Source organism: Pectinophora gossypiella, chromosome 25 (assembly GCF_024362695.1).
Source record: "Pectinophora gossypiella chromosome 25, ilPecGoss1.1, whole genome shotgun sequence".
NCBI classification, from domain to species: Eukaryota; Metazoa; Arthropoda; class Insecta; order Lepidoptera; family Gelechiidae; genus Pectinophora; species Pectinophora gossypiella.
In genome coordinates, this window is record NC_065428.1 from 5,260,309 (window position 1) to 5,283,131 (window position 22,823).

General features: G+C 37.1%; 1 protein-coding gene across 1 annotated transcript; it reads left to right on the forward strand.

Annotated features, from left to right (window-relative positions):
* Window positions 1–14,019: 14,019 nt before the first annotated feature.
* LOC126378003 (uncharacterized) lies at window positions 14,020–20,972 on the forward strand. The gene is made up of 5 exons (XM_050026023.1): window positions 14,020–14,087; window positions 14,586–14,648; window positions 15,205–15,324; window positions 18,879–18,941; window positions 20,798–20,972. The coding sequence occupies exons 1-5, from the start codon at window positions 14,020–14,022 to the stop codon at window positions 20,970–20,972; spliced, it is 489 nt and encodes a 162-aa protein (XP_049881980.1).
* Window positions 20,973–22,823: the final 1,851 nt, after the last annotated feature.

The window sequence follows — 22,823 nt, forward strand, 5'->3', positions numbered from 1 at the left end:
TTAGCACGTTTAAAAATCCTTAAAAAATATACGAAAAACACATAATAACGGGTTCATATCCATATCCCTATTTTAAACGCGGTAAGAACCCGTTATTATGTGTTTTAATTATGATAATAACCGCGTAAACTTAAAACAATGTGTAATATAAGAAAATTTCGTCCCTCAAACCCAATTAGGACTAAACTAAATAATAATTTATTTATTTAGGTGCTCGGCATACAAAGAGTTGACGTTGACATGTCCTGAGGAAGTAATTATTCAATATTACCAGTTTATATTTGGTCCTTCATTTGCATGAGAGCTTGAAATACACGAGAGAATTTCCTGACCGGTACCGCTATGGGTTAGAAGATTAAGGGTGTTTTAGAATTCATGTTTGGATTATAAATGTATCACGTGTTCAGCGGTGAAGGGAAACATCGTGAGAAAACCCACATTCCCAAGAAACCTAACCTGTACTGGGCTAATTTTCCTCGCGGGTTTATAGGTCAGACATGCAGTCGCTCCTGTAAAAACTGGACCTGTCAAATCTTCAGGTTAGGTAAGCGGATCCTGTAAAACGGGATAAAGCTAGGGAGATGATTATGACTTCCGAATAGGATGGCTACTTCCATTATGGGTAGTAAGTCCCTCGCGCGCGAAGGTGCGTTGGATCCACTAGTTAATAATTATTAAGGATGGTATTAATAAACTAATCTCAGATACTAGACTGCCCTCAATATCATGTCAATGTGGCAGTTCTTATATAAAAACAGGGACTTGAGCATGATCTTGATGGCAGTCTCAGCTGAGGTTAGTTTATTAATGCCACCCTTAGATATTTATTGAACTGGTAACGCTTGGCGCCTGTGCGAGGCTACCGCCGACCGCAAGGGTATACAGGGTGTTAGTGATGTAACGGAAACTTTGAGGGATGATTCAGGCCATGATTCTAAGTTGATATCAAGTGGAATTTTCCGTCGTAAAAGTATGGAAAAGAAAATAATTAAAAAACTAAAAAATAATCATGAATTTTGCGACGGAAATTTCCACTTGCAACTCAGAATCATAGTCTGAATCATCCCCTTAGTATTCGGTACGATGTCACTAATATCAAATCAAATCAAATCAAATATACTTTATTGCACAGTACTATAATTTCAACAATCAGACATAACAATAATAATAATATCCTGTATACAATACAGCGACAAGAGCTGAAATTACCTTTTTAGGATTGAGAAGTCTGTCAGTTTCTTTTAATACATTCTGAAGAGCGCTAATTAATAAACACACTAACCATTTTGTTTATTAAAAGAAAAATAATGCGTTTGGGCATGATAATCCTAGTTAAGAAGTGGTCTAAGGTGAAGCGCGAGCACGTGGGTGAGGTGGCGAAATCGTGCGGCCGCAACTGTCGCTGTCGCATCGGACTTTACAGCCATTTTAAAAGCTGCCACAGAAACCTGCCTGACCTGAGATGATGAAGGTGAAGCACACAAACTCAAATAGTGCCTATTCGCTCTTGTCTTGGCTCTTGTTTGTTGTGGTAGTGTGCCAGGATCGAAGCAAATAGAATGCTCACCTCGGTGAGAAATAGGCGTGAGTTTATGTATGTATGTATGTCAGTTTTGCCTTGAAAATCCAAAAACCTTAGCCAACATCAGCGCGTTTTTTTAGAGAACGTAATGGGTTTTACGGTTATCATATCGAGAAGGGCGGTTTCCCCCCTCAAAACTCTCCCGTGTGTTTCCACAGCACCCTTTCTCCGTCAAGCACGAAATATATCGATCTGTCACGTGACGTCACGCGAGCCTGATACTAAGATTGTTTTATCCAGGTATTATCGGTGACAAGGTATTATGCTTGTTGAAATGCGTAGCATATATGTCACATATAGAACCGTATGTATGTAGCTTTAGTTCTTAATCTTTAGTAGGTACTTAGCTTTAGAACAGACTTATTAGTTGGTATTTAGAGCCGCCGTGGTCCATTGGCTGAGTGTTGGGCTCGCAATCCGGAGGGCCCAGATTCGTATTCCGGTGGGGATACATCACAAAATCACTTTGTGATCCCCAGTTTGATTAGGAAATTCCCAGCTGATCACCCGATTGTCCGAAAGTAATATTATCCGTGCTTCGGACGGCATGCATAGCAGATGTCCCGGCTACTAGTTACTTAAGTAAGTATATAGTCATACGGTCATGTTAAGACTTTGCACAAAGCAAAATCCATGTAGTTACATACCATGTAGGTACATACCCTGTATGTATCAGAAACATTATCATCGTCATAAACAGTTGACATCTCAAATTCAAATTCAAATTCAAAAATATCTTTATTCAGTAGGTAACATAGTTACACTTTGAATCGTCAATTTTACATAACGAACGTCTCATCCGCCTAAAACTACTGCAGCTTCTCACAACCTGTATAGCCGGGGAAAAGAAGCTGCAAGAAAAACCTCGGCACAGGGCCCTAGACGCTCTTTAAAAAAATAAAAATCTTTAGATCATATTCATATAGGATTCATGGTTTTGTCAAACAGTTGGTAGGTTTTATGTTCTCATTATTACATGATTTGCTAGATATAAGCATGCGAAAATTTAGAAGGTAAGTAGGTACTTAATTAACTAGTATAAATCTACTTATTAACTTAACTAACCTAATATTATATCTAATAAAAAAAAAGTAAATACACAGTCTTAAAATTCTCAAAATCTAAACATAATTAATATTCTACTTCTAAGCGTCTTTAAAATAATATTTTAAGTATATAATAAGAATATTTATCACATAGCCAACTATACAGTTGAAATTTGAAATAATAATATCTGGGAATGTGATATTATTATGTGATATCTCATAGGTAATTAGTGTCTCGAGGTTTTCTGGATTTGTGCCTGTTTAATGGCAATAGGCGCGCCCCCTTTTACGTGGAACTTGTACTTAGCTGGCGAAGAGTGGGTGTATAAACACCTCTACCTACTCCCTTGGCGACACAGGCGTGATGTTATGTTATGATTTTGACACAATAAAGCCGTCTGTTGTCCCTTTCTCTATGTATTGTCCTTATCTCTCTATCATCTGTCTATTGTGCTCAATAAAGTATTTTATCTATCTGTAAATAGCGACAATTATGAAGAACTGGGACCGACTGTTCTAACAAGCAGTCCTTTATAATTAAAACAAATAATAACGGGTTCTTACCGCGTTTAAAATAAGGATATGAGACTCTCGATATTTCGACGCTGTTGCAAGTGCCATGATCGCGGGATGACTGATGAGATTGGAATGGAGTAGGTAGAACCATAATTTTCTACGGGCAGACATATCCCCCAACTTAACATAGAACCCGTTATTATGTGTTTTAATTATGATAATAACCGCGTAAACTTAAAACAATGTATTTACAGTCCTTTTAAAACGCTAAATATCCAAGAACACCACCACTTGGTCCAACCAAGAATCCACCGAAAAAATACTTTTCAAACGAAACCCAACGCGTTTTTTACCCGGAAAACTGAGTTTTCCCTTCGTATCCCGGGTGTCCATCGTGACAAATTACTGTATGATCACGACAAACGCCAAATGGTGCGAAAAGTGGATGGTGTGGCAAAAAAATTGCAGTTTTCCTGTGGGAAGCGGTCTTCCGTCTTACGACAGATGGTCTAGTAAGCAGATTATACGTAGTTTTACTTTTGTGAAAACGAGAGACAGTTTGTGGCTTGTTTATAAAAGCTAAGAAGCCTATAGGTATGGAATAACGAACATAACATAGAGTCCACAGAGTACCAAGGTCGTGGTTCGCGTAGATTTCACTAATACAGTCGGTTCGACAATTATTATAGACGGCGATACGGATCACCACGTTGGTCTAATGGAAAGCTCGGTGAAGTGCGGGTAATTAGTTCATTTTGTACTATGTTCACTTGCGAGGGATTTACTCTGACTACCATAATTATGTAAATGTATGTACTAAATAGAATGGACACTCCCCGCTCCGCACCAATTCCTAACGGTGACGAGCTAGATTTTCTTCACCCCCGCGACGGGTCTCACTTTAGTCCACATCGTCATTTCCCATCAGGCAAAAAAAAAAAACAACTTTTATTCTTCGTTTATGTTTTAAAGACGGAAAAATGCGGACTTCTGAAACTTTTAATCATATTATTAAAAAAAAACAGCAATTTATTTTTCAAAGCGAATTCTAACAAAAATTTAACGGGTTTTCATTCCATTCAAAGACAGATACTAAACAACTCTCATTATAAAGAAGTAATTACTCGAAACGTCAAGTGAAAAGGGAAAAAAGAAAAAAAACTTTGTCGAACTTTGCTCTCTCCCGACCTTAGTGTAAGTTTGTACTTTTTTCTCCCATTTTTTTTTCTATTAATTATACAGCCCAGAAAAATAATTACGCAATGACTTGTACGGAAAGTTTTTCGTAATTTGAAACGTTTCTAAGGTATTCCGATTTTTCATTTTCAAAAGTATTTTTTTTTACTTTTCGGAAAAGTGGTTACGTGGTTTTCACTATAGAGCGACTTTATATACATGCTTTTATGTTTGAAAAAGAAATAAATTAAAAAGAAGTTAAAATAGGTAGGCTTATCTCTGAAAGTAATCTCTTCCAGCTTACTTCGTAAGGTGAAAGAAGAACAAACGCACAAAGAAAGAAACATAAGCGTCAATTTTTCCTGCTGTTGTAATAATATTGTTCTGAATTACCCTGGAGCAAAATAAGTGTTCAAAATACGAATTATACTAGCTTTTGCCCGCGGCTTCTTTCCTAATGTACCACTTTTTAGATTCCTTCCTTGAAAACTGCCATATAACATAATATTACCCCATAATTGAAGGGGTTAGGGGCAGAATGCCAGAAAAAGAAATGACGATTGTTTTGTTAGTCAAAAATAGTCCACATACCAATTTTTAGCTTTCTACCTTGAAAATTGCTCCATACAAAATTCAACCCCTTTGAGGAAAGGGACAAAACGTAGCCTTTGCGACTCTCCATCCCTTCAACTGTCTCCTCTTATAAATCACCTGAATTCGTCACTGCGTTTTGCCGAGAAAGACAGACAAACAGACAGACAGAGACATACTTTCCCATTTATAATATTAGTATGGATACCCATTTTCGCATCTGTATTTAAGTAAATCTTTTTGACGCTGTAAACCTTAGACTTAAGCCCCGACGACACCACAAATCGGCTTCTTACAACAATTAACAACAAAGTTTAATGCATAAATTTACGATTCCTGTAATGTCATTCGAAGTACGATAAACTGGGTATTAGCAATCGTAATTTGTTAAATTTACATTGAACGATATTGTACCCTTTTATTAAGAAATACCATTTAAAGGGCTTTCTTTTGAAAATTATTGACAAAGTATTGTAAATGTCACCAAACTGTATTTTATTATTATTGCGTACTTATGGAAAATAATATCCTGCGTGGATCATATTATATCTAGCTTAAGCTCCCTCAACCAAGTCTCCGCTGCATTCGTCACACAATGCAGCTCGGCTATGCCACCTGTGAACCGGTGTAGAGGGCACTCGTTCACTATGTGAGATAGAGTTTGATCCATTTGACCACATTCACAGTATTTTGATGTTGATGTATATGATGGAGCTTCAAATTATCCATGTTATAACTATCTAAATGTATCTGAGTCAGTGTTGGCCTGTGGTACGCCGGTGTACCACAGGACTTGCACCAATAAGTTAATCACATTGGTCTCGACCTTAACACTTTAAAGGACAGAACGTCTAATAACGTTCCGATTCCAAGTTGTCATACTCTCATACTACCTATTATGAACCATCAATGACCCATGGTCTCTGTCCGTGAACGGGTTAATAGACGACGTTACAGCTCACCACTTATTACGTTCGTCTAACAGAAAGCTCGGTGAGGTGTGGGTACTTACTTGTTTGTTGTATACTCTTTATTGCTTTAGAATACAAAGAAAATTTATATATAATTTATGAAACAAAAATTTATTATAATTTTTTTTTTAATTTGTTTTTTTTTACATTTTTTTTTTACTTCATCTTTCGAACTTATGTTATGACTGAAACTTATGTATGCAGTGGTAAATTCCTTGTCCTGTGTCGTGTCCTGTAAAGGCACTTTTTTTACATAAGAAGGACGTATAAATTGTCGATAAGCCTTGTAATATCTCGATGACAGAATCTGTCTGGTACAATAAAACATATAACCTATTTATAAAAGAAAGATTGTTAGAAGTTAGACGCAATTTAAGGGTTATTTGGAAAGCGATCGACGAACAGTTTTGATTCCATGACGTGAGTAGGATAATTCCAATTCATGTCTTCTGCTTGCTTTACAAAACATATGAGTATTTTGGTACAATTTGCAGAAAATATGCATTTTAATTTACTTTTATTAGACTGGGGCGAATAAAGAAGATGGCATGGCAAACATATAATGGGGAAAGTTATGAGTATGAATGTGTATAGATATAGGGGTAGGGGACGACCAAAGAAAGTGTGGATGGATTGTGTAAAGAAGGATATGTGTGTGAAAGGTGTGAATACTACATACATATTGTTCCCAACTAGAATGGGATAAGGCCAGGAGGATGGTGATGGAAGCGAATAAAAAACAATAAATGGAATTCAGCTGCTTATCTTCTATTTAAAATCGACAGTTATATTTATGTAAGAACTTGCTATGGGTTATGTGCTGACGGGCGCCATTAGACGATATTATTGTCTCCTTCACACACTGTTGACAGCCTCCGTGGTCTAGTGGTTAGAGCGTCAGGCTCACGATCTGGAGGTCCGGGTTCGATTCCCGATGGGGACATTGTCGAAATCGCTTTGTGAGACTGTCCTTCGTTTGGTAAGGACTTTTCAGGCTTGAGTCACCTGATTGTCCGAAAAAGTAAGATTATTCCGTGCTTCGAAGGGCACGTCAAGCCGTTGGTCCCAGCTATTAGCCGTAAAAACACCTCCACCAACCAGCATTGGAGCAGCGTGGTGGAGTATGCTCCATACCCCCTCCGGTCGATTGAGGGGAGGCCTGTGCCCAGCAGTGGGACGTATACAGGCAGTTTATGTATTGTCTCCTTCTAATCTTCATAATAAATCCGCAGAACAGAATAAATATAAAAAGAAAGCAAATAGACATACAATGTACAAAATATACCTTAATTTTTCACTTTTGTTTCGCAAAAGTATCGTACAATGAGGATAAAAACTGCCTATATCTTCCATCAGGTGTCGCTACTGTTGAGCGTTCTTAAATTTTGACAGTTGCCCATACTATTTGAGTAAACACTATAACCTATAACTTACACTATAACCCTTTGCGCAGCGTTTAACTGCGAAATGATAGTGTTATATTTATTCCCTAAAGATCGGAAAGAAGAAACTTAGAAAAACTTATTTTCAATCAAATCTGCCTTTTCCAAACTTATTACGAATTTTAGCTGGAGTGTATGAAGAACTGTCAAAATTTAGGAACACTCGACAGTGCTACATTTGAGCTTCTAGTTTCTATCTTCATTGAACAATCATCATCACTAATTTAAGGGCCACGGTCTTGTCGCTGTAGCATTTTCCATGCTGCTTTTTAGGGAAAATTAGAGCAGTGGTATCCCTCTTGCCTTCTGCCCCGCAGTACTCTGTCTGACGCGAGTGGGATGGCGCCCATGAATAATCACACCTTTCTAAATCATTCTCACACTATTCCTTTTTTTTTTTTGACGTGACTTGTTGTAGATTTGCCGCAGATGGCATTAACTACTTGGCCGGACAAATTACTGGCATTCAAGTAGCATGATACAAACCACTTAATAATGTAAAGCCTAACTGTCTTTAGTACTATTATTTATTCTATAATAATGGGTTCTGTAAGGACTACTTATCCAAATGTCTTTTTGTATTGTGCTTCGGATAAATTACTGAGCATTAAACAAGAATAGCTACGTATCGGAAATTTATTGGGTAACTGCACGATGCGACTATTTCTGGACTTAACGTACCTAGAAGAATAGTCTAAGAATAGTTTAAAAATATATCCTTTGTGGTAAACACGTATAATATTAATCTTACACGATCTGGAGGTCCGGGTGCGATTCCCGTAGGAACATTCTTACAATTACTTTATGAGAATAATTTTTGTTGGGCTAGGACATTGCAGACTTCAATCGTCAGATTGTTCCGAAAAGTAAGATAATTCCATCCTTCGGATTTAAGCCATAGGTGCAGGAATACTTGTCCGAAAATCTCCATAGACTCGCAGAAAAGCAGCGTGATGGAGTATACTCCTCCAATTGAGTAGTGTGCTCTATAGTGGGACGTATATATGCTATTTATGTTATATGCGATGTAAGTTGTTTCACCCGCAGTGGAGCAGCGTGGTGGAGTATGCTATATCCCCTCCGCTTGATTGAGGGTAGGCCAGTGTTCAGCAGAGGGATATATAGGGGCTGTGTATGTTATGTTGTGTTATAAGTTGTTTTAATAAGCAAAGGCCTAGCCAAGACGCATCCGCTTTCGTCGACGCTTAGCCAAACAAAAACGAAATTTAAGGATTGAAATGATGAATCCTTCCACAGTCCATCTTCCGTGGTCTCTGCCTATCCCAACGGGAGGTAGGCGGGACTTTATGTATCTATGACATGTATGGGTACGTGTGAAAAGACGGGTTTACTAAAGTTCCCTTATAGTCGTAAGACTGAATGTCATTCTACAATCTACAATAGCATCCCGAACTATATTAAAAAGGAAGAGAAGTTCTCCTGTTTCGAAAAACTACTAAAAAAGTATTTGTTAAATAAAGCCTTTTATAAGATAGAAGAGCTATTTGATGATTGTAATAAGTTAAATAAAAATTATAATTTTATTGTTGCCTAATATATAAAATAAAGCTTAGTTACTGATAATTACTTAAAAATAATAATAGTATAAGTAGGTACTTAGTATATATTATATTATTTCTAAATTCTAAATTAAGTTTAGGTATATAAAAAATAATTTATATTTTTTTAGTTTTAAGTTATTGTTGGAATACTTTTGCGGTGCTCTTACAGGGTGTCACATGCTTGTACATTATTTACTTATAAGAACTGTAAGCCACAATGTGACATGCAATAAATAAATAAATTTAAAATCCAATCACACTGTTTAACTATAGTGTCTGGAAATCTCGATCCTAAGAGGTTAACTCAATACGCCGTTGCATACACTTTCATCATCATAATCATAATCATCATCAATTATCAGCCTGCATCATCCCACTGTTGGGTATAGGCCACCTCCATTTCACACCACCCTTTCCGGTCCTGCGCTAACCTCACTACAATATACAAGTTTATATATATGTTTTATATCTTTACGTAAATATTACAAATGTTATGCAAGTAAGTTAACTGAGACCAACTAGTTGGGAGTATCGGCGTCGCAATTTGCCCATATAATCTCGGACAAAAAGATAAAACTCTGCAATATGTTGCCTCTCGTCCGCAGATTGTGACAAGGGTTCTGACACCACTAATCATGGAGGAAAGATAGGTGTCTTAACTGAGGAGCGAGTGTTGTAAGGTGATTTTTGTACTTTATCTATGTGTGACATTTTTTTTTAAACTAGAAAGTGTCTCTTAAGCAAATATATCGCCTTATAGTGAAAACCACGTACAAAAGCACCTTTTTGAAAAATTTAAGAGTGATTTTGTTAACAAAACCACGGAATAGACAATTTTGCACGATATACAAGCAAAGTAGGGAAGCGTCTCAGTAACCTAGATTGATAGAGAAACTACTGGATATTGATTGCACTTAAAAAAGTTACCTATTAGAGGGTTAAACTATTATTTTAATACATGAAGGTTGTCCGGAAGAGATCGCTCTTAGTGATAAGGCTGCCTTTGCCCACCTTAGAATAAGTTTCTTCACTAAATTTATTGTAAATTTGTGTAGTGTTTTATTATTACATGAAACCACTTAACCACAAATATGTTTTCAGACTAGTTCGATATTGGACTTCTTCACATAATCACTAATTTAAGAGCCGCACGCTCTTCTTGGAGTAGTATTCTCCATGCTGCTTTATTTTGACTTCTTAACACCTGTAAAAAAATAAAGAAGTCAGAGCCTCTGTGGTCTAGTGGTTGAGCTTGGCTCACAATCCAGACGTCCTGGGTTCCATGGCCGGATTGTGAATTTGTGGGGCCCTGGGCTGAAACTACTTGGGGGCCTATCTTAATACTCAACTAATAGCAAAAAATATTTTAACAGACATTTTTTTTTTTCAAATTATGGTCTACTTTTTAGCGGGATCTGGGGGCCCCTTGTAACCCCGGGGCCCTGGGCTGCAACCCAATTAGCCCATAGGTAGATCCGGTCGTGCTGGGTTCGATTTTCTGAGTACCCAACTCTTGGAGAACGTTAAGCTGTCGAGCCAAGTCCTTCTTAATTTATCTTGTCTAGCCTAAATGTCCCACTGCTGGGCAAAAGCCAGCAACAACAACTACAACTTACCTACTATTGTAAATTGAAACGACAATTTGGTAGTGGGTAGCGTAACTAATATAAAGCTGCAAAATAATTATTTCTAATCACACTTTTATTTTCGCATTGCTCACATCGAATATTAGAAAAGTATGTGTTATAAAAACGCCACGGGATTGAAGAGATTGGTCGATGATTTCACAACCCACGCGAGGGACGATTATAATAGAGTTACTATAGTGACTCGCTTAGCACACTCTCAGCTCAATATTCCTGACACACCGCTACCCGATGGAGAATCTAATAGAAAATGATTTATATCTTAGAGAGCTCCCGCGGCAATCTTCAACTTGTAATTTTCTTAGGATATCGACGGAGAGCTATTTTTGTTGGATTATCCCTACACGACATACTTCCCTCATAAAGGGTATATTACGTGTGAAGATGCTGTATTGAATTAGTTTTTTAATATAACATAAGCTCACGACAATATCTCAATTGGGGTAGTCAGAGGTAAAGTACTAATGTACATAACATAACATAAACAGCCTATATACGCCCTCAATCAACCGGAGGGGGTACGGAGCATACTCCACCACGCTGCTCCAATGCGGGTTGGTGGAGGTGTTTTTACGGCTAAAAGCCGGGACCAACGGCTGAACGTGCCCTCCGAAGCACGGAATCATCTTACTTTTCGGACAATCAGGTGATTCAAGCCTTACCAAACAAAGGACAGTCTCACAAAGTCATTTCGACAATGTCCCCATCGGGAATCGAACCCGGACCTCCAGATCGTGAGCCTAACGCTCTAACCACTAGACCACGGAGGCTGTTAATGTACTAATGTAATGAACCGTAAATATGTTAAGTACCTACCATCACCTCACCGAGCTTCCTGTTAGGGATTTGTGTTCCTCGCGTGTTTTTTATTTATTTATTTATTTTCATCAGGCGACAGAGGCCCATACCATAAATACCTTAACCTTAAAATACATACAATATTTTTTTGTTTCAGGTATGATGATATTAGAGGTAAGTAAGTTATGCTATTTCGATGTATAAGTATTCTGTGCAGCCGCTGATAATATTCTTCTATCGTGTGGGTTGTCAGGTGGATTACCAACCTCGGCAACCCTGGTGTCAGGGTTATTATTGAGCCGCCAAAGGCCCACATCAGTAAGTAGTAACCAGGACCAACGGCTTAACGTGCCTTCCGAAGCACGAATCATCTTACTTTCGGACAATCAGGTGATCAGCCTGTAATGTCCTAACCAAACTAGCGATCACAAAGTGATTTTTGTGATATTTCCCCGGGACCTCCGGACCGTGAGCTCCCGCTCCAACCACTGGACCGCCGAGGCCGTTGATGATGATAGTGGTTGATAAGCTGATGCTTTCACCATACGGTTTATTCTTCATGTCCATCTTCAGACTTCATATGTAAACAAACTAGAAGTTGTCCTCTGGCTGCTGTGTATGAACGAAAAATTCCAACATTCGTATCACTAAAGACCTATCCTTTTTCTCTTTTTTGACGTGACTTATTGTGACGTGCTAAGGCCGAGATTTCCAGACACAATAGTTTAGATTCACAAGCACACTAGGTTACAAGGATATTCGGTTTGGTTCGATTCTGTACGACTATATGGCATTAACACTTAGGCCGTTTTTTACGTGACTTGTTGTAGATTTACCGCAGATAGCATCAACTACCCGGCCGGACAAAACTGCTAGGACAAAAAAGAAGACCTTTCTTCAAAAAATCCTATTTATTTTAGCTAGTTTCTTTATAGTTTCATAACAACAGCAACAATTTTATGGTTTTCCTCACTATCCCATGCAAACGTTTCACTTCCTTGCACACACCCTATGTACACGTATGCACGCACACACACACACACGTATATACACAAATATACTACTAAAAAGAAGTTTACATTATTTCTACAAGTGATGAATTGATTGTCATTTCTTCTCCTCAGCCATAACACCTTGTGAAATGACATAAATTCAAAAATGTTACATTGACCTTCAACAAGTTTATCCATGATAATTACGTTCAATAAAATGATTCTGATTTCTGATGATGTCATCCAGCCGGTTTTTGCAACGGCGACATGTGGCTTATAACCAATCTTATTAGGAAAGATCCTCGCAAATAATGGTCATATAACCACGCCATTTAAATATAACAGGGGTTAAAAAGACCACAATGATGCAACTCATCTAACAAAACAATATTGCAGTTTGACATCTGAGCATATTATAAAATAAAGTGCGCAATGCAAACAAATTTCAAATTGCTATCTTAGATGAATGGCCATTTAACCCCCAAGGAACTAATTATTTAATCGCCTAACCATTTCCTGTTACCAAACTAAACACTGGTGTATTTTTCATCTGAAACTCAATGAAGAATTGACCAAATTTCCTTAAAGCACGCTAAACATAAACGTTTTAAAAACAACTCTTCCTTCGAGCGGAAATTATTACGTTCACAATTCATCAATCTCTTTTATTTTTCGTACCAACGCTCTTAGAGTTATAATGAGGGTCGAGAGGTATCCGAATAACAGGCATTGAAATTTATTTTGAAGTCTGTAAAAGGGTTAAAATAGACGGGTGAAACGGCTTGTTAGGTTAAAACGAATTTTGAAGACACCTCGCTTAGTCTAGACAGTAGTCTGTGATGTATTTTGGTTCTCGAAAGATGTTTTCTGTACTTACATACCTATTTATAAACATTCATACGTGGTACATGACGAAAAATATTGTGTTCCCTTCAATATTAGTGCTTCAAAGAAATCGAAGGCAATTTTTTCATGTAAATGTTCTGGTAAGTAAGTATTAGATATTTTTTGTTCTAAGTTTTATCAAAGTAATATTATTCATTTATTATGTACCTATCAATTGGTATTATACTTTTTACTTCGAGAATAATTATTATTGATGAATTATGAAGAAGAAGATGATGATAACTTAAAAAAAGGCGTTTTTTCTTCTTTATTTAACTAGTGTAATAGATAAATATGGCTCAAAATACGAATGTAATTGTACCTTGGTGTAATAAAAAGGGTCATCATTTATACCCAAAAACAAAGATAAAAGATGAAAAAATCCATAAAACTATCCATAAAATTAGAAGTTTACACGAAGACAAAACTTAACAACGCCATCTATCGTGTTTTTCGGGGAACACCGTATGTAAAGTCTCTCATCGCAATGAATTCTCCTTGCCAATCCACAATGTAAAGCTATAAAACTAAAAAAAAGAAAGACAATAACTCTCCGTCATCTGTCATACTGTCAAACTTATCCAAGCCATATAAATTTGAAAATGTGAAAAACATCCCAAATACCAAATAAAATAAGCGAAGCAGAATGTTACAGAACCAAAGATATCATGAAATAATTCCGATTAAGTTTTGAGTTCAGTCACACGTTTTTGTGACTCCATGGTGTATGGTGGAGAAAAGAAATTCTCAGCTGATCTGTCAAAAGATTTTGTTTAGTTCTGTTTTCAGAAACGAGACATACGGTCGGCCAAATGGGTATAATCAACAGCAAAGGCTTTTTTTCTCAAAGGCAAGTCGATGAGGCTTGCAGTAATACAAGGTAATTGTTTTAAACTGCTATTTTTCGTAATCTCTTGGACGAATACAATAGTTTTGGTAAAGAAGTCCAATATCTATCGCGTAGGATGTGAGGTGGATTATCAACCTCATCAACCCTGGTGTCAGGGTTAATATTGATCCGTCACATGGCTCCTGTAGCGACTAAACTAACCGGAACCAAAGGCTTATCGTGCCTTCCGAAGGACGGATCACCTTACTTTCAGACAATCGGGTGATCAGCTTGTAATGTCCTAACCAAGCTAGGGATCACGAAGTGATTGTCCCCACGGGGATTCGAACCCGGGACCTCCGGATCGTGAGCCTAACACTTGACCACGAGACCTCGGAGGTCTCAACAGGTTACCAGCCTATCGTTAATGCTGTGATCTCTCTGTAGACTTTATACTGGCATCATTGACATACGAGGTCAATGACTGCTGAAAGTATTTTTAGTCCAGCAGCAAAAAACAAACTAATAAGTACAATGTTTAATTTTCAGTTTGTCAAAATTACGATATGTCGCTGTCGAGAAGCCGAAATGGAAAGTGTTCAGTAAGAGAGAGTAAGTTATGACCACTTAAATGCTTCTTATTTTAGTCAGGTTATATTACTAGCAGTTACCCGCGACTTCGTTCACGTGAAACCCTAGTCTAAAAACTAAGTAAGTATAGACGTTTCATACAAACTTTTCCACCCCTTTTTACCCCCTCTTCTTTTATCGTGTGGGTTGTGAAATGGATTACCAACCCAATCAACCCTGGTGTCAGGGTTACTATTGAACCGCCAAAAGCCCCTGACATGGCTCATGTACCGACTACTAAGTTGCATCAGTAAGTAGTAACTGGGACCAACGTCTAAACGTGCCTTCCGAAGCACGTCCTACTTTTGGACAATCCTAATGTAATGTCCTAACCAAAGTAGGGATCACTTAGTGGTTTTTGTGATTTTCCTCACCGGGATTCGAACCCGGGACCTCCGGATCGTGAGCGTTGTCAGCCCCCCCCCCCCTCCCCCCAATCAACTGGAAGGCGTATGGAACATTACCACGCTGCTTCATTGCGGGTTGGTAGACCTGTTATCAGGTGACAGTGAACGATAATAGTATTTTTTCTTCACAGAATAAGAGCTATCCCTGCCTACAACATGCGAGGAAGAAAGGGGGGATGTCCGTGTGGTAGCAATGGACCTTGCAAACTCAAGGTCACACCGAAGGGAGTCACGATGCATTACCCGCAAAAGTAAGTTAACTGTCAATATGTTAAGCAAAACGTTACAAATACTTACCAAATAAATTCTCACTTTTACAGTATAAAGTTTTTTATTTTTATTTCTTTAGGACCTCTTGCTGGTAAACTGTCCGATAGCCTATCTGCCAGACGACGGACTCTAGATTGATATTGAATAAAGTGCGCGCCACGAAGGTAGTCCCGCGGATTTTAATTCAACAAGTTGTAGTTGACAAGTCATAATCATTTTATGCAGATAATCGTGCTGATTCCAGTACACACAATCTAGATTTATTTTAAGTTCCCTCTCTCTTTAAGAGCTGCGCTCTTGTCGGTGGAGTAATCGCCATTCTTCTCTTCTTCCCGCCAAAACCTTCACCTCTCGATACGACACGACCTGCACCTTCTCTTTTATTTGTTTCAATAATGTTATCCTAGGTCTACCCCTTCCTCTCTTCCCTTCAATTTTTCCTTCTATAATGTTTGTTATAAATGAATCTATCAGGTGGCCAATCATATTTCCTCCCCGGTTCTCTATAGTCTTCAATATGGTTCTCTTTTCTTCAACTCTTTCCAGCACTTTTTCATTTGACATCATTTCAGTCCAGCTTAAACCCTCCATCCTTCGCCGACACCACATCTCAAACGCTTCCAACCTCTCTCTGTCTCTCTGTGCCATAGTCCACGTTTCATTTTAAGTTATACCTGGGAAAAGGAAAGGAACGGATGGATAATCGACAGGCACATAAAATTTATGGCACACACCTTGAAAATCAATTTTATGCAGAAATGTAAAAAACCCTACTAAGTTGACAGCACACGTCAAACTGCATATCAGCGAGATGCCTATTTTAATCGCCCGGATTATTCATTCATTTTACCTCTAAAATTAACCGTTGTCAATCCTCCGATCATTTCTTTTTCAGCGGGTAAGAAAATGACAGGTATAAGTTTAAATTGAATTAAAAGGTGTCTGCAGGAATCGGGATGACTGCAACATTAGCGCCGCGGGACTTATTTTGTGGCGCGGTCTAATTAATACTCTTATAGGCCAAACGATTTCAAATTTAATATTAATAGGAATTTCAAAATTAAAGTTTATCGAATCACACAAGCCTTCGTTATTATTAGTAGGAAAAAAGTATCATTAATAATTTGAATTTCATTCAGAGATGCACATTTGAAAGTTTTACGCTTTTTTAATTTCAATTCCTATTTTTTGACGTCACTTATTGTATACATTGTTTGAGGTCTACGCGGTTATCATTATAATTCAAAACACATAAAACCGGGTTCTTACCGCGTTAAAACAGGAATATGAGACTCCCGATATTTCCCGACATTGCAAGTGCCATGATCACGGGATGACTGATGAAATTGGAGTGGATATCAAATGCGCAAACAAACGGCAAAGGAGAGTAGACATACGTTTACATAACATTATATAAACAGCCTATATACGTCCCACTGCTCGGCACATACTTCCTTTTAATCAATCATAGGGGTTATGGAGTATACTTCGCCACGCAACGCGCTGCTCCATTGCTGGTTGGTCATGTGTTTTTACAGCTAATTGCTGAGACCAACGGCTTAATATGCCCACCGAACCGAACCGCGTAAACCTCAAACAAATATCATCTTTTACATAATTTTGATATTCTCTTATTGGAATCCCAATCTATTGGTAATTTTCTATTTTAGGAATAGATTTGGATTGGAAAGGCGCTATAAACCACCTCATATTGCAAAACCTTTCTTGACTGACAAGTAAGTAACTTTCAAATTGTGGCGTGTGTTGGAACTATGGGATGGAAATGTAGCCATTGCAATAAAAAACAAAAAATAACATAGCATCACGCCTGAAAAACCACAAAGTGTATAGTATATGAAACACAACTACAATTAACATCATCAACAATAACAATACGAACACAACAACAACAATACGGGAACAACAACAACAGTTACAAAAATAGTTAAAACAACAACTTTTGGGTAGTTTCCTAGGTCAAAGATAAATTATGACATTCTTATTACTAAATAAAGACACACCTTGATATGGTGACAGAAAACGTTTTCATTTTTCTATGTACCTACTTAAGTTATTTATGAATTTTAATAAAGAAACACATAATAATAAGTGCGACATTTTGTAACGTTTTTCTATGACGTCACATGTTGCGTCTTTATAAAAAAATCCTTTATTATAAAGAAGTTCTTTATAAAAATTACTAAACACTAGTTTTGACATTAAGTAAAAAATAACTGATTTGACTGATTAAAAACTACCCTATTATAGTACAATTTCATATTTTAATAATAAAGAAGAGTGATTAAAACCAAACAATAATTTTACGATTGTTCAAAAGATTTTGCATAACAGGTGACATTATTGCTCATGTAGTAATTTTTAGCAGGCAACTTATTTTTGTGCAATGTAAACTGACTGATAATCTCAATAACATTTTTATTTTACACCAATTATTTTTGTTGAGTGAAAGAGACAGTGGTACTTTTTGAAAAGTTGCTTTGCTTATTGCAATCGCTATAGTTCTATCTCATCTAACACAGCCGAAAATGTTAAAAGTTTTCAAGAGTTCTTTTAAACGGTAGTTTTTTTCTATTTGAAAAGATTGCAACTTAGAAGGCATCTAAAGAAATTTAAGGAAATTAAAGTCAAGTTGGGACAAAAAACATTCAACAGAGACAGTAGGGATATGTTCATGCCGTTTTTGTTTCCATCATTCAAATAAAGGTACGTTATCTTTCACGTATTTACTTTACCTTCACGAAAAATGAACCATAATAATGATTATTAAGCTAATAAACAGCCCAACATTCGTTCGCATCCCACGTGCAGCTGATAAACAGACCAAATTTCTTCTGCATCGTACGAGCTGTCAGAATTTTCAGTTGAATATGAAATTAAAATCAGTATCACACAACAGATTGTCATTTGTTGTTTTGTTTATTTGAAAAAATCTTAACGATGGCGTCATCAGAAGATTTAACTGGGTAATATCTTAAATGGTATTCGAATTTTTCAAATTATCAAAACAAAAATGAGCTTTATCTGTTCTGTGATAGTGAATATAATTCCCTACAAAACCTAAAATTCTGACAATGTGTATGATGCGGAAAAATAATTATTAGCTGGCATATTTTTACCTAATACAGGACTTTCGTTATTGTTGAGGAAATTCTTATAAACTCAAATAAAAAATAAATTGTATTGTATTCATTATATGAATACAAACATCAGCTTTTTGTTCTTATCCCTATTCACGTATGTTTTCTTTCTAATAATATACCTACCTTTGGCAAACAATGTACCTAACCGAGACATTTCCAAAAAAGTAATAAAATCGGAGCAAATAAATATTAAGTTTTCACTTTGCCAACAAAGTAATTGAATTCTCTAAAAAGGCAAAATTTATATTTGACGGTTGATGACATTGCACACTTACAATGTCACATTGCAATATTGATTTTTAGAATTGCTTCAATGGCGTTTTCTTAACACCCCTGATCTGTAAACATTTGCAAAATCATTTTTATTGTTTTAGGAACCGCGTTGTTAACAAAGTCAAGATAGTGAGGTCGAAAAAGTTCCCGATACCAACTTGGAGGTTAGACAAGATCAGTCATTTAACACCATTTCAAAAGTAAGTTGTGGGATTGGAAAGCACATCACATCATGAATCTTGCCTAACACTTGAAACTGACGACAAGACTACGCGTCAATTTTTTTTTTTTGCTATAGGCATGTCGTGTTACCTGTAGGTAAGTACCTACTCACGGAAGATGTCTTAAAGACTCCAAATGTTTTAGAAACACAGACTGTGGAAAATTATTCTTGCTATAGCTGCATTAATATGCAAAGCGTTGAATCTGAGCGGAACCAAAGTGGACGTAGCGTCAGGATTTCTTGATATCTGTGCGGACTTTTGCTGTTTTTTTACCTTTGATGGGTTTGCACTTACCCGAAGACATAGACATGGCCTAAGATGAAACGAGCTCGCCCATAAGGTATCTGCTCACTCTGGCCTTGAAAGCACCCGGGTTATATGCATTCAGACATACAGAAGATGGCAGAGAATTCCACTTCTTATCGCTATGGAGACAAATTGATATGACGTTTCAGTGAAACGTCTGTGTACTTCGTCATTAGCATCCACCTGCTCTTATCCCACTCTTGTATCGGCACAACATGTATTCCTCTTCCATCCATATCACTTGTTGTCTCAGTACTTTCATCGTTCACACAAACATCCTCGCACAATCCATTCACACTTTTTTGGGTCGTTCTCTACCTCTATATCCGTCAGCATTCATACTCATCACTTTCCATTCGTTTCATCGTTATTGTAAACGAAATGTTGGCTTAGCAAGTGCCTTCCCCTTCATCCGTCCACCTTTCACAGTCTTCAGCGAAAACTGCCATCAATCTGTGCGGGGTAGGCATTGAGATCGTCACTCCATCTTTATCGGAGAAAAAAATCCTGACGCTCCAAACGATGCAATTCCACTTCAATTGGGGCAAAGCTTTAAATATTGTTTGGGTTTACACTTTCTGAGATAAAGTTTGTCGTCAGTGACAAGCATTTTTCACTAGCAAAACATAGTTTATTTAAATATGAAATGAATCAACGGCCGAAGATTCCTTATAGTCGAGTCAATTAAAGTCTTTGCTTCTTAATCTTCAAAAGCAGCTCTTTGTCCAGTCGTTCTTGAGTAAGTATTAAGAAGTTTTATCGATGTTACAGCTTTATTGACTCGACTATCATGTGTGTGCATCAACACAACAAACGTTTGGCTTCGATGTAATGTCGTTATGTAGTTTATTGTATAACTTTCATGTATATTGACCTTTCTAACATAAGTAGATCATTATCATGTGCAGTCGTAAAGGACACTCGAATCTTAATAGTCAAGTTTATCTTAGTTATCTCACTACATTATGTTATTTTACTTTTTTCTTAATCCTTGACGATACCACCTCTACTCTTGACCTGACCTTTCTTTAAAACATCCAGGATCTGCTAGCATCTGATAGTAGTAAGTGGAATTTCGTGGTATCTGCCTACCCCAAGAGAAATACGCTTGATATTTTCTATGTATGTTATGTTAGATAGATTGATAATATAGATGACTCCTAATCACAGGTGAAAGGCTCTTGCCAACATTATCTGACTAATATAGATCATAATATAAAATGCCTCCTGACAGTCGACTCCTTTGACACGTAACTTTCCAACGTGTTAGGATTTTGAATAAGCCAATCAAAACGCCTCGTCTCTTTCTTATCTCAGCTAGTTTACCAAATTAATTCTAGGCAAGAAAATTTTAAGGTCTCTATTTGGTTGCGTCGTCGATGATTTTATTAGATCATGCACTGTGTATTATAATTGTCGGTATTATTGGTATATTAGTAAACCCGCGTGGACCTATAAAACTTCCTTAGAGTTTATTTTTTGGGTCGCAGCCAAAAAAACCAGAAGCTGAAACAGTCGACACTAAAGAAGACGGAGATGACAGAAGATCAGACGAGTCCGACGGAAAACGAAAACGCAACCGAAAGCAAAGCGAAGACGAAGACGAAGACTAAGTACGAAAAAAATAAACCAGTTTACGACGAAGAAATAGATGAAGATGACTAAAAATAGGTAATAAATACATACAATCATAGTGATAAGTATGAATGGACGGATATATAGGTAGAGGGCGATCCAAGAAAGTGTAGATGGACTGTAAGAAGAAGGATTTGTGTGTGAAAGGTGTGAGTTCAGAAAAGACGACTGACAAAGAGGAATGAAAGAGAAATACAAGTTTTGCCGACCCACTTAGAGTAGGTTAAGGGCAGCAGGATGGTAACGATACATACATACATAAACTCACACTCCCGTGAGTCCTGAGTGTCCTGGTGGAACTTAAAAGACAACTTGCAGCCACTATTCATAGGAAGTCCTAAAATGGATATAATGAAGGTTATGGTAAAAAGGATCAGCCCATAACATTAGTCGATCATGTTAGAAATAACACAATCCCTCTGTCGGATATTACGACATGCCCGAGAAGACAAACAGCTGAACGGTTTCTATGTTTTTTAATCGTGTACTATATGGGCGTTAATACCGATTGTGACCACGTATCAGAAGATCCTTTTCCTTTTCCGCACCCCGAACACTCCATACAAAAAAAAATGTCCTTAACATGTTGTCTAACGCGTAATGAGGGTCTTTCCAGGTTAATTTCCTCAAAAACAATATAGATGGCGCTGTACATATTTTTCTTAGTTTAACCTTCTAATTTCATAGATAACAGACATAATTGCATCTTTTATCTTTGTTTTGACCCTTTTTATTTTACCTAGGCACAATTACATCTTCCACCCATTATTATTCTAATCAAAATAAAGAGAAGCAATATAGGTAGCAACATAATTCTATAAATAATGTGATCCAAATATCAAACAATAATAATTTTTAAATTATGCTTCTGCCATAACGTTGTATTTTGGAATGATTATGTACAGTCATGAGCAATATAATGTACCCACTTTAGGAATCTGTCGCACTAACATATTTGACATTTAGTGAGACTTACAGTTCAATTTGTCAAAAAAGTGTGACATGGTACCAAAGTGTATACATTATTAATGCTCGTGACCGTACCCGAGTAGTGAGAAAATAGGTAATTATTACGTTAAAGTTGAACAACGCCATCTATATTGTTTTTGGTGAACATAGCCTGGAAAGTTCATTATTGCGAACAAGACACAGCCCGCGCGCTCTCTCTCTCACTCCTTAGTGGCTCACCACAGTTGAAGGCGAAAGTTCTTCCAGAGAGGGTGAGGTAGGCGCTGAAAGCATTGGTGCGGGGCGGAAAGTTACCGTTCTCTATTCAATAATGTTACATAATATTTGATGACTGTAATTTTATTTCCAGAAACGTGCCGAGTCACCATTGCAAGAGTTTAAACTACGTTTTGTTGCTAGGCCATATGATATATTTTGTAGAGTCCATTAAAATGTTTGAGAATATTATTAAATAATAATCCATTAAGAGTGTACGTACGCTATACTTATTTATTTTTTTAGAATAGATCCAGCCTTTTTTAAACCACTTTACGAGTACACTGGTTTGTTAGATCTAAAACTTATTCATCTCAGCTACTTATGCAGAAAGTAAAAACCTGTTTCATGATTTGCTGATAAAGTGATGGCATATATGCCAAAGTTTAGCGTCTGATAGCAAGAGATTTAAAAGGCCATACTAGGCTCTTAATCTAAAAAAGCAAAATTGCTGTTTAGCATTTATGTGCGTTCGCTACGAATAGCAGAATAACTTATTTTAAATGAAATGCTGAAGGTGATACTGATCTGCTTTCGTAACCTGAAGATTTCAATCAAATTCAATCAAACAAAACGAGAGTTGCTTCGCCATCGATACCACCTAACGATCTTCACCTAAATTTTGTACCGGGTGAGAGTCTCCAGCGCTCCCCATTT

What these genes read in the sequence shown, in the direction of transcription:
- LOC126378003 (XM_050026023.1), top strand. Translation starts at nt 14,020, where the DNA reads ATGGGTATAATCAACAGCAAAGGCTTTTTTTCTCAAAGGCAAGTCGAT. An exon ending in AAAGTGTTCAGTAAGAGAGA is followed by an intron (nt 14,649 to 15,204) that starts GTAAGTTATGAC and finishes TTTTCTTCACAG; the next exon opens with AATAAGAGCTATCCCTGCCT. An exon ending in TTCCCGATACCAACTTGGAG is followed by an intron (nt 18,942 to 20,797) that starts GTTAGACAAGAT and finishes TTTGGGTCGCAG; the next exon opens with CCAAAAAAACCAGAAGCTGA.